We start from the raw sequence: 12,051 nt of genomic DNA, 5'->3' as shown, positions 1-12,051 counted from the left end.
AAATGCAATTTTCTGTGTGTTATTTCTAATTTGTTTCTTTTTCTCCTTTTTCCTACCTCTCTTTTGCCATATTCTTGATACCTATCAGTCTCTAGCGCTCCCTAAATATTTGTTATCCCATTAACAAAGGGGAGAGGCAAATGGATGAATAAATTATGGTGTATTTACATATATATATGTATATATACACAGATACATACACTATGGAAATTGCACAGTAATGAAAATGAGGAAACTAGAGCTATGTGTATCAACAGGGATAAATTTTAGTGTTGGGAGTATGGTAGCAGTTGCAGAAGAATACAACTGAACAGTCTACTATTTGTATTAATTTTAGTTAAAGTACAAAACACTACTGTATATTATTTAAGGATATTCACATATGGTTAAAAGTAAAGATGTGACATCAAATTTGGATAGTCACTGTTTCTTAGTGGAGAAGGAAGGGGAGTATGATTGGGCAAAGATACATGAGGGCTTCACTTTTTTATTTAAGCTGGAAGTGAAGAGATAGATTTATGAAATTTCTTTTTTTTAAATTATGTCTCTTTATATTTTGATTTCTTTAAAAGCAAAGAGAAGAACATCTGTAATTATTAACTCTAGAGAATGTAATTCCCGTTTCTTAAATTAGAAAATGAAATAGTTAGAGTCTCTTTTTCTCACCAAAAAACCCCGCTAAATAGATTTTTACTTATTTTTCTCAGGATAGATTTTTCTGCTTGTTTTCCTTAAAATCAGAAACCAGCAACTCTGCAGATGGAGTATAATCTATAAAAATATTGGTTCACTGTGTTGTACATCTGGAACTAATATAATTTTGTAAATCAACTGTATGTCAATAAAAAAACAGCAAGAGAAAAAGAATTCTACCATCTTTGCCTTCAAGATGGGTGCTGATTTTATTATTGGACAATTCTGCCATCTCTCCTCAGACTATCATAGATTAGAGTTACGTTATATAAATTAAAAAAGTTGAAATTCCTCAGATAATTTAATATTTGAAAAGTATATTATCAGTATTTTCACCTGATTTTCTTACCATATACAGTGATGTTTCATAGTAATATTTTGATACTAGTACCAGTGGCATAAGGAAATATGGTAGCTGGGTTAGAATTGATTGTTTTTTTCTCAACCCATATGTTTAAAATACTGCTGAAATTTTTTTCAGGCTATTAAAAAATGTATCATTTTTAAAGTTGGTGGTATCCACTTTTAACATCTTAAATTTATTCTTTATAGATGAAATTGACAGTTCTTCAATGTCAGATGATGATAGAAAAGAGATTGTAAACATTCAGACTTGGATAAACAAGCCAGACGTTAAGCATCATTTTCCTTGTAAAGAAGTGAAAGAAAGTGGACACATGTTTCCTAGGTACTTTTTAAAATACCTTCTTCAGAAGTAAAACTGAATTTAGGGAAGTAATGATACAAAAGTTAACTGCAGAAGAAATTTTATTTATCCAAATGCAATAAGATATAATTTCCCTCTGTCAACATGTATTTTATGTCTTGATTTGAAAAATATTCTTATGTAATTTTTTTACTTTGAAAAATTTAGACAAAAAAGGTGAAGAAATAGTACATTGAACATCTTTATAAGCCTCTCCTAGATTCACTGTCTTATAACATTTTTTCACACTACCCCATCTCTCTATTGATGTATATATGTATATATACACATATACACGTACACATATGCTTCCCTTTTGTCAAACCATTCATAAGAAGCTTACAGATGTGACACTTTACCCCTGAATGCTTCAGCATAAATCTTCCAAGAATATGAACATTAGCCTCCACAACTCCAGTAGCACTGTTATGTCTTTAAAAACCTTAAAAATGAACATCATTCAACATACAGACCACACTCACATTTTTCAGAGTGTCCCCAAAGTATCTTTTATAGTGCTTTTCTCTTCCTGATCCAGCATCCGGTCCCGATTCACACATTGCATTTGCCTTTAGATCTTTTAGTCTCATCCAGTGTACAACAGTACTGCTCCCCTCACCACCACTTCTGCCTTTTTTCATGGTGAATGAATCCTTTGAGTCTAGGCCAGTTGTTCTGCAGAATGTCCCACATTCTGGGTTTCTGATATTTGTCATAGTGTATTATGTAAAAATATGTGAGTAATATCACTGTATTAAAAGTGAGCTGAGACACAAGGTGGGATGTGTGTGTTGATAATTCTATCCCTATTTTGCCTTTAAAATCCAGTTATATAATATTATTAAATATGTAAGACAGCCCAAGTATTGGTTAGTGGTCTTTGATATTAAGTATATGCAGTGGTTTGTTTAATGAGGATAGTTTATGAATATAGACAATACTGTTAAAAGTCTAAAAGGTAGATATCCCATATCCCATATAAAATATTCTAAAAATCTATTATTTTAATGATTTTAATTGTATTATAGTTTTTATTATATAAAATATAAACTGTTAAACATAAATAAACATATTAAAATGTAACACTTAAACAGTTACAAGGTTTTCTGTTAATAAAACACTAAGTTTGCATACATCTAAAGGAAAATTAAAAGCTTTTATTAAGTAGCCTATTTGTTTATAGGTGACCCTTTACCACTACTTTTTAACTCAAAAGTAATTTCATCTGGAGTTGAACATTTTTAATAATCAGGACTGTTTATAATCAAAACAGCTGTTTTGAATGACATTTCTTTAAAATTCTTTTTATTTTTTTAATGCTTTTTTCCCTGTCAAGTCATCTGTTGGTTACTGCAACACATATGTACTGTTTAAGGGAGATTCTTTCACGGAAAGGACTGGCTTATATACAGTCTCGACAAGCACTAAATTCTGTAGTTAAAATTACATCCAAAAAAAAACATCCTGAGCTGATTACCTTCAAGTATGGAAACAGCAGCGCTTCAGGAATAGAAATCTTGGCAATCGAAAGGTAAGGTTTTCTTAGGATGATACCATCTAAATTACTGAATTAGTTCATTATTAACCACAGTTCGTTTCTCTGTTTTGGGGAATGGATGGTGAAATAGGATACTTCAACCACTTTTATTAGTGTTCTCGCTGTCTTTTTCTTCCAGATCCGGAGTCATCTGTTTTAGCCATTAGACATGATTTCAGTAAGTGCCATAGCTAAGTTCACAAACTTTTTGACAGAAGGGCCTTTAGGAATAATCTACACCAGTGCTGCACTAAATGCTGGTTTGCAATTAAATAGGAAGCTTTTCTTAGAATATAAGTCATTGCTTTTATTTTCCTTCATCAAAAAATTCTTATTTTGAAAAAGTATCAGTGAACTAAGCAGTGTGCTGCATGGTGTAGTTAATTTATAGCCTGCTACGAGCTTCTCCTTATCTCATTGTGGACCAGTGACAGACAGTTCACAGACTGACACAAGGGCTATAGACCACACTGCTGTTGAAAATAAACCATCTTAATCTTCTAGTGAAAATGCAAAGCCCACAGGGCTTAAATGACTTCCAGATCTTCACAGGTAGCTTGTGCTAGAACCGAATATGGCTGTCCTGACTCCTGATCTGCGGTTCATTCTACCTTGCTCTACACAATATGAAAATTCACCTTGCTTTTACATTTAGATTTTCTTTCTTTCAAAATATACTTTTGAGTATATGTTAAAGGAAGTGATGGGGAGTGCATAGGAGGGCATGTCTGCTGGCTTTGTAGGTCAGGGAACGCTTCCCATTGGAAATGACATCTAAACCGAGTTCTGAACAGAAAACACTATATTTTTTTTTTCAGAAGATACTATATTAATATCTATTTTTCCCCCCATAGGTATTTGATTCCAAATGCAGGAGATGCTACCAAAGCCATAAAACAACAGATCATGAAAGTTTTGGATGCTTTGGAAAGTTAATATAAAGGAAAATTATTTCAAAAGAAATTAAGGCAACCAAGAGAAATATGGACGTATTTTCCTGACTGAATACTAACCAGAGAATTTCATTTGTTTATGGGGGCGCTTGAATAGCAGATCTGAGAAAGTATTAATTACTGTAATCAACCTCTGGACAGTTAAAAATTTTTTTTAATTTTCTTTGCATTTTTGGTTTTGTAAAATAATTTCTTATAAAGATCACTTATTAAATGACTTTAAAGTAATTGACCCTGTGCCCTTATGAACTAAGGGTGCAGATTGCAGTTCTGTTTTGAAGAGCTGTTTTAAGGGAACATACATCACTTTCAGATTTAAAAACAACCATACACATACATATTTGCAATGTCTTCGCTGAAAATTAGAGATAGAATTAGTTGAAGAGACCCTTTAAATGCTAACCGTTAGTTATACTCATTGAATGGTATCAGAAACAAAAAAGTATTACATAGATTAATGACTAGCTTGCTGTTTCTGTTCTTAAAAAGAGTGAAGTTTTTTTAATGAAATAGATGAAGATTTCAGCCGACTCAAATGCAGACCAGCTAGTGAAATGTTGAAACATCAGTTTCTAAATCATCTTTCCACCATTAGCTAGTAATTTGAACACTGAGTGCTTCAGCTACTAAACTTCATCCTAATGGTTTCTAGGGAGCAGTTAAAAGCATTATAGTAAGTAGATAGGCATGTTAAGGTTAAAATTAACATTCGGGGGACAGAATTGTATCTTTTAAAATGTCATTGATCTTTACTACAAGTGGAATATTTGATTTAGGATATTTCAGAACAGGTGTTGAGCACACATGGATTTATCCTCAGTAGTCTGTGACCACACTAATACCCACTTAAAGAAAAGCCAAGTAATCAGAGAACCGTATAAGCTACAGTTTTTATCATCATTTTCTGAAATTTCTTTCTCTTCTTTGGTTTTTGTCTTCTCTTACTAAAGTTCCAGTGGTTTGAAATTTTTTTTTTCTCTTAATATGACAAAACTGAAAAATGGTCTGCTTTATTTTGCAGCTTTCTCAGTTTAATTCATTGGGATCCATATTAGATCATGGGATCTCACCATTTGGTGAGAGAAATCCCAGAACATGTTTGGGGCCATGGAATGACTGCTTGTTTTCTGTTTGAGAAATAGCAGGTCCTCACATCATTACACGTCCTAAAATGTAATGGATTATCTCTAAGGATTGATGGGAGAAATATTTAGATATACCCTGTTTACAGCCATTTATTTTAGTTTACTTAATGGAAATCAAGTGAATAAAAGGCAGCCTAGGCATTCTAATAAATAAACAAATCAATCCCATTTACTTGAGTGGTTGAAGACATCTGCATGGAATTGCGCCTGGTACAGTACTAGATACTTACAACTCTCCCCACAGCTGCTGTATTGCATTTTCCTTTTTCTGGCGCCCCTTTTAGAAATGTCTGAAGTCTCATTTTTTTTGCCCATTTCAGCCTTGGGACTTTTTTCATAATATTAATGTAGAGATGTTTGTGTTACTGTTTATAAATTACAGTTGTAAATAAACCAGTACAGTTTACTCAAAACTTTGTTCTTAATGACAGTGTCTCTCTTTCTCTTTCTCCCTTTGCCCTTATTTGTAAATCTCTATAGATACCACAAAATTAGAAAATTGAGGGCTGTCCTTTCAGTGGAATTTAGATGTTCAGATTTCAAATTTGAAAGAATTAGATTCCTATTTCAGTTCACCTAGATGGGGAGGGAGAAAGAGATAGTTTAAAACTAATGACATTAAATTCTACATGTCATAAATTACTCCCTTGAACTACTTCTCTGAATTTGTGTTTCCTCATCTGAACTAACCTGCAGTTATCAGTCATGGTATCAAATGAAAATACATTTCATTGACTGTGTCAGGCACTCAGCTTATCCTCCCTTCACTGGCTCACTAAGCACAGAACTGGAATTCACTCTGAGATGGCCACCTCTTACAACTCTCAAGGATGGCAGGGGTTGCAACATTATGAGGTTGGTACTATTTTCTATATTTTCAAGATGAGAAAACCCAAGGCTCAAAGAAATTGAGTGAGTGAAAAGAAAAAGTACCCCTTCCTCTCTCCCCAACCCCTGGGTATTATTATTGTTTATTAAGGTGTAAATTTCTTTCTATAATTTGATACCACTTGCCCACTATTAATAAAATGTGCTTTCTAATAGGGATGACATATTTATACTGATATATACTCAACTACTTTTGCCACCGGTATGTTTCACACAGGACCTTTAACTCCTTAGCATTATATTCTAACGTACTAAAACTAACCACCATAGATTGGCAGTTCTTTGACTTGGGGGAAATCCAACTCCATAGGTTGAGTGTGCGATGAAAGTAATATATCAACTTTACCATTAACATCTTGAACTCTTAAAAAATAACATTTTTATTGAAATACAATCCATGTATCTTTATTATGTTCACCTTTTTAAAAAGTCTACAATTCAGTGGTTTTTATTATAGTCACAGAATTGTACAGCCATTTAACCACTATTTAATTACAGGACATTTCATCACCCCAGAAGGAAACCCCATGTGCATTAGCAGTCACTTCCCTTTTCCTGCATCCCTCCAGCCTTTAGTAACCCCTAATTTACTTTCTGTCTCTGGATTTGCCTATTCTGGACACTTCATGATAAAAGAAATTATACAGTAAAGTGGCTTTTGTGTCTGGCTTCTTTGACTTAGCATAGTGTTTTCAAGCTTCATCCCTGTTGGTGGCATGTATCAAAGTTTCATTTCTTTTTATGGCTGAGTAATAGTCCATTGTATGGATATATCACATTTTATTTATCCATTCACTAATTGATGGACATTAGGGTTGCTTCTACTTTTTGGCTGTTATAAATAACACTGCTTGGAACATTCACATACAGGTTTTTGTGTTGACATGTTTTCAGTTCTTTTGGGTATGTATGAATTACTCTGTCATATGTTAATTCTACATTTAACTTTTAAGGAACTTCCAAACTGTTTCCCAGAGGGGCTTGATCATTTTACATTCCCACTGGCAATTTATGAGTGCTCTGATTTCTTTACGTCCTTGTCAACGCTTGTTATTTTCTGTTTTGTCTTGGTCTTAGTATGTGAAGTGTTATCTCATTGTGGTTTTCATTTGCATTTCCATAATGACTATGTATTGAATTTCCTATACTTATTGACTATTTGTATATCTTCTTAGGAGAGCTGTTGACTCGATTCCTTGCCCATTTTTTAATTGAGTTATTTGTCTTTTTATTGTTGAGTTGTAAGAGTTCTTTACATATTATAGGTAACATTTTCTCCCATCTGTGGGTTGTCTTTTCACATTCTTGATGGTGAGCTAAAAATTCACATTCTTTAAAACTTGGAAGTTTTTAGTTTTGTGATGTCCAGCTTTTTTTTTTTTTTCTGTCACTTGGTGCTTTGGTGTCATATCTAAGTAATCAGTTGCCTAATCAAAGGTAATGAAGGTTTACTCCCATGTTTTCTCCCACAAGTTTTACAGTTTTAAATCTTTTAGTTAGGTCACTGATCCATTCCGAGTAATTTTTGTATGTGAGTGTGAGGTAAAGGTCCAGCTTTTTCTTTTGCCTGTGGCTGTACTCTCGTCCCAGCGTTAGCTATTGAGAAGATTGTTTTTTCCACCTTGAGTAGTCTGGCACCGGTGGACCGTAACTATGAGGTTCTATTTCTGTCCTCTCATTTCTACTCCACTGGTCTATAAATACATTCTTATCCCAGGACCACACTGTCTTGATTACTGTAGCTTCGTTGTAACTTGAAATTGGGAAGTGTGAGTCCTCCAACTTTTACCTTTTTCAAGATTATTTTTGAGTTTCTTGTTATTCTTAGACCTTTGCATTTCCGTATGAATTTTTAGATTAGCTTACCAGTTTCTGAAAAAAAAAGTAGCTTGGATTTTGATAGGGATTGTATTGTATCTGTAACTCATTTGGGGGATTATTGCCATCTTAACAATATTGCATTCTAATCTATGGACATAAGATGTCTTTACATTTATTTAGATCTTTTTCAGTGTATTTCAGTGATGGTCTGTAGTTTTTCAGTCTACAAGTCGTACACTTATTAAATACATTCCTAAGTATTTTATTCCTTTTGATGCTATTATAAGTGGAAATGTTTTCTTAATTTCATTTTCAGACTGTTCATTGTTAATGTGGAGAAATATAATTGATTTTTTTATACAGGTCTTGTATCTTTCAGCCTTGCTGAATTTTGTATTGGTTCTAACAGTATTTTGTGGATTCATTAGGATTTTTTCCATTTAGGGTCCTATCTATGGTTATAGATAGTTTTACTTTTATCTTATGAACCTGGATGCCTTTTATTTCTTTTCTAACATAATAGCCCTGCCTAGAGTTTCCAGTACAGTGTTGCATACAAGTGACAAAAGCAGACATTCTTGTCTTGTCCTGATCTTAGAGGGAAAGCATTTAGAATTTCACCACTAAGTGTGAGTTTCCCTGTGGATGGCCTTTTTGAAGTTCTCTTCTGTTTCCTAGTTTACTGTTTGTGTTAGTCAGCTCAGGATGCCATAACAAAATACCACAGATGAGTGGTTTATACAACAGGAATTTATTCTCTCACAGTTCTGGAGCCGGAAGTCTGAGGTCAGGATACCAGCATGGTTAGGTTCTAGTGAGAGCTCTCTTCCTGGCTTGTGGATGGCTGCCTTCTCACGAATCCCATCACGAGGGCCCTATCCTTATTTTAGCTCACCCTGATTCTCTCCCAAAAGCACCATCTCCAAATATAACATTAGTGCTTAGGGTTTCAACATTTGAATTTTAGGGGATCACAAACATGGTCTGTAATAACATTTTTATCATGAAGGGTGTTGGATTTTGTCAAAAGTGGGTTTTTTTGTTTGTATCTATTGAAATGGTCATACTCCTTTTCTTCTTTATTAATGAGATTTATTACATTAATTGTTTTTCATATGTTAAACCAACCTTCATTTCCCAGTTGGTCACAGTGTATAATTGTTTTTGTGTATTACTGGATTTATGCTAGCATTCTATTGAGGATTTTTGCATTTGTATTTATAAGGGATATTGGTTTGTAGTTTTATGTGGTATCTTTGGCTTTGGTATCAGGATAATAGAGGCCTCACAGAATGAAGTGGGAAGTTTTTGCTCCTTTTCTATTTTTAAGAAGAGTTTGTGAATATGTTAATTCATGATAAAAAACACTTTGCAGACTAGGAATAGAAGGGAACTTAACCTGATAATTGATGTCTATGGAAAACCTACAACCAACATCAGGCTTAATGATTAAAGACTGAATGCTTTCCCCTAAAGATGAGTAACATTTAATGATGTCTGCTTTCACAGTTACTCTTCAACATTTTCCTAGAAGTCCTTAGCCAGTGCAATAAGGCAAGGAAAAGAAATACAAGACTTCCAGATTGGAAAGTAAAAAATAAAGTTGTCCCTATTCATAGATAATGTTATTGTCTGAATGAATTTAGTAAGACTGAAAAATACATGTTCAGCATAAAAAAAGTCCTTCTTATATCTATATGTACTAGCAGTGAACAATTGGAAACCAAAAGCTTTTTAAAAGCCACTAATATTAGTTCAAAATGTAAAATACCTAATACGAATCTAACAAAACATGCAGGATCTATATTACTGAAAACTAGAAAATGTGTAAGAAACCAAAAACCTGGGAGGAGGGTATATAGCTCAGTGGTAGAGTGTGTGCTTAGCATGCACAAGGTCCTGGGTTCAATCCCCAGTACCTCCACTAAAAAATAAAAATAAAAATTAATTTAAAAATAAAGAAAGAAACCTAATTACCTACCCCCCCAAAACAAAAACAAACAAAAAACTAAATAGGAACATACCATGTTCATGGGTTGGAATATAGCATAAGATGTCAGTTCTCCCCAACTGAACTACAGATGTAATTCTGAAAGTCAAAATCTCAGGAAGAGTTTTTGTTAACATAAACAAGCTGATTCTAAAAATCACATGGGAACGCAAAGGAAATAGAATAGCCAAAGCAATTTTGAAAAGTTAGAACAAAATTGGAGGGCTTACACTTACCAGTTTTATGACTTACTATAAACCTACAGTAATGAAGACAGGTATTTGGCAGAAAGGATAGATAACATATTAATACACAGAATACATAATTCAGAAAGAGCCCTACATAAATAATTGTGGTTTTTTGGCAAAAGTTCAAAGGCAATTCAACTGAGAAAGGATGGTCTTTTCAATACATGGTGACGGAACAGTTGGATATCCATATATAAAGAAGTGAACCTCAGCCTACCTCATACCTTTTACAAAGATTAAGTCAAACTGGATCATATGTCTAAATGTAAAATTTAAACCTATTAAACTAAGTTGAAGTGGGGAGGGTATAGCTCAGTGATAAAATGCGTGCTTACCATGCATGAGGTCCTGGGTTCAATTCCCAGTACCTTCATTAAAAAAAAAAAGCCTAATGAAAATTTTCATGACCTTAGGTTAGACCAAGATTCTTTAGATATGATACAAAAAGTGTAATCTGTAAAAAATGTAATAAATCTGACATATCAAAATTAAAACATTTTGCTCTCAAAGGACTATTAATAGAATGGGAAGACAAGAGGAAAAAACTTGCAAAACATATCTAACAAAGAATTGTGTTGAGAATATATAGACTTTCAGAACTCAACAATAACAACCCAATTTAAAAAATGGACAAAAGATTTGAACAAGTACTTCAAAAAAGATACAAGAATGGCAGAAAAAAAAAGCTCATAAAAGATACTCAATGTCATTAGCCATTAGGGAAATGCAGATCAAAATCATGAAACCACTACACACCTGATTAGAGTGACTGAAATTGAAAACAGACAAAAGCTGACAATACCAAAGTGCTGGTGAGGATGTGAACAATGAGAACATTTACACATTGCTCGTGGGAATGCAAAATGGTATAGCCACTAGACAAGTCTGGCCATTTCTTTAAAGTTAAACATACATTTATCATGTAGCCCAGCAAGCCCACTCCTAAGTATTTCCCCTAGAGAAAGGAAAACATACTGTCACAAAAACCTGGACACGAATGTGTATGGCAGCCCTCTAGTTGCCAAAAGCTGGGAACAACCCAGATGTCCTTCAGTAGGTTAATGGATAAACAGACTAGCACACCCACCCGGGGTCATACTGCTTAGCAGTGAAAAGGAACGCGCTATCTATATATGCAGCAACATGGGTGAATCTCAAAGGCAGAATGCTGCTTGACAGAAGTCACTCTCAAAGTCCATACTTTATGATTCCTCTTACATTACATTCTGGAAAAGGAAAAATTACAGGGACAGAAGTGACCAGTGGTTGCCAGGGGTGAGGGGAGAGTTTGATGATGAGGGAGCTGAACAAGGGCATTTGTAGGGTGCTGGGACTGTTCTCTGTCCTGATTGTAGTGGTGGTGACACAAACCCACAGTGTACTGAAACTCATAGAACTCAACCAGAAAGTTCAGTTTTACTGTATGGAGATGAAAATATGTTTAAAATTAATAGCTCATATTAATTCAATAGATTATATCTTCAAAATCCAACATTTATGACTGTTTTCTTAGGCTTTTCACGTTCCTTATTTAATCCTTTCAACTAATTCGTGAAGAGGCAGAGTAAAGAAATATAGACTAACTTTTATAAGTGTGAAGGTTCTATCCCTGTATCCCCAGTGCTTACATCAATGCCTGACATGCAATGGTGGTCATTTGTTGAATAAATGAAGAGAAACAATAGCAGGGCTGCAAGCTGGCTGCTTAAGGCTGAATATGACATTTTGTGGGGCCCACACAATTTTTGACTTTTGAACTAAGTGGCAACATTTAAAAATCAGGAGATTTTTTAATTATTTGGATGTTTGGCTTCTAATGGATAACATTTATGGGATTGGTACTCTGTACCAAGTAGTTTCTAAGCCCTTGTAAAGTTTTGTGATCCTCACAACAATCTTTTGCTGTGTGTGCTATTATCCCCATATTATGGATGAAGAAATAGAGGCACAAAAAAGGTAAGTGCTTTCTATGATCATACAGCAAGTCAGGATGTAAAACCAGGTAATCTAACTCCAGAGTTCCTGTTCACAGCTGGTACGCTATGTCTGACCTCTTTGCTGTGTGCTGGC

General features: G+C 34.1%; 1 protein-coding gene across 3 annotated transcripts in view; it reads left to right on the top strand.

Moving 5' to 3' along the window:
• Window positions 1-5,459, top strand: part of TBC1D23 (TBC1 domain family member 23) — a 51,159-nt gene extending 45,700 nt beyond the window's left edge. For 2 of the 3 annotated variants that reach the window (XM_006208048.4, XM_006208047.4), the window contains 3 exons: window positions 1,246-1,381; window positions 2,736-2,930; window positions 3,791-5,459. In XM_006208048.4, coding sequence (XP_006208110.2) covers window positions 1,246-1,381; window positions 2,736-2,930; window positions 3,791-3,872 — 413 coding nt within the window. In that variant the 3' untranslated portion in view covers window positions 3,873-5,459. The remainder of the gene's footprint in view (window positions 1-1,245; window positions 1,382-2,735; window positions 2,931-3,790) is intronic. The other variant, XM_072966280.1, reaches the window with a different exon arrangement.
• Window positions 5,460-12,051: the final 6,592 nt, after the last annotated feature.

The sequence above is a fragment of the Vicugna pacos genome, chromosome 1, assembly GCF_048564905.1.
Source record: "Vicugna pacos chromosome 1, VicPac4, whole genome shotgun sequence".
Lineage (NCBI taxonomy): Eukaryota > Metazoa > Chordata > Mammalia > Artiodactyla > Camelidae > Vicugna > Vicugna pacos.
Note: the sequence above shows the minus strand (reverse complement) of the source record. Positions and strands in the feature narration are given on the sequence as shown.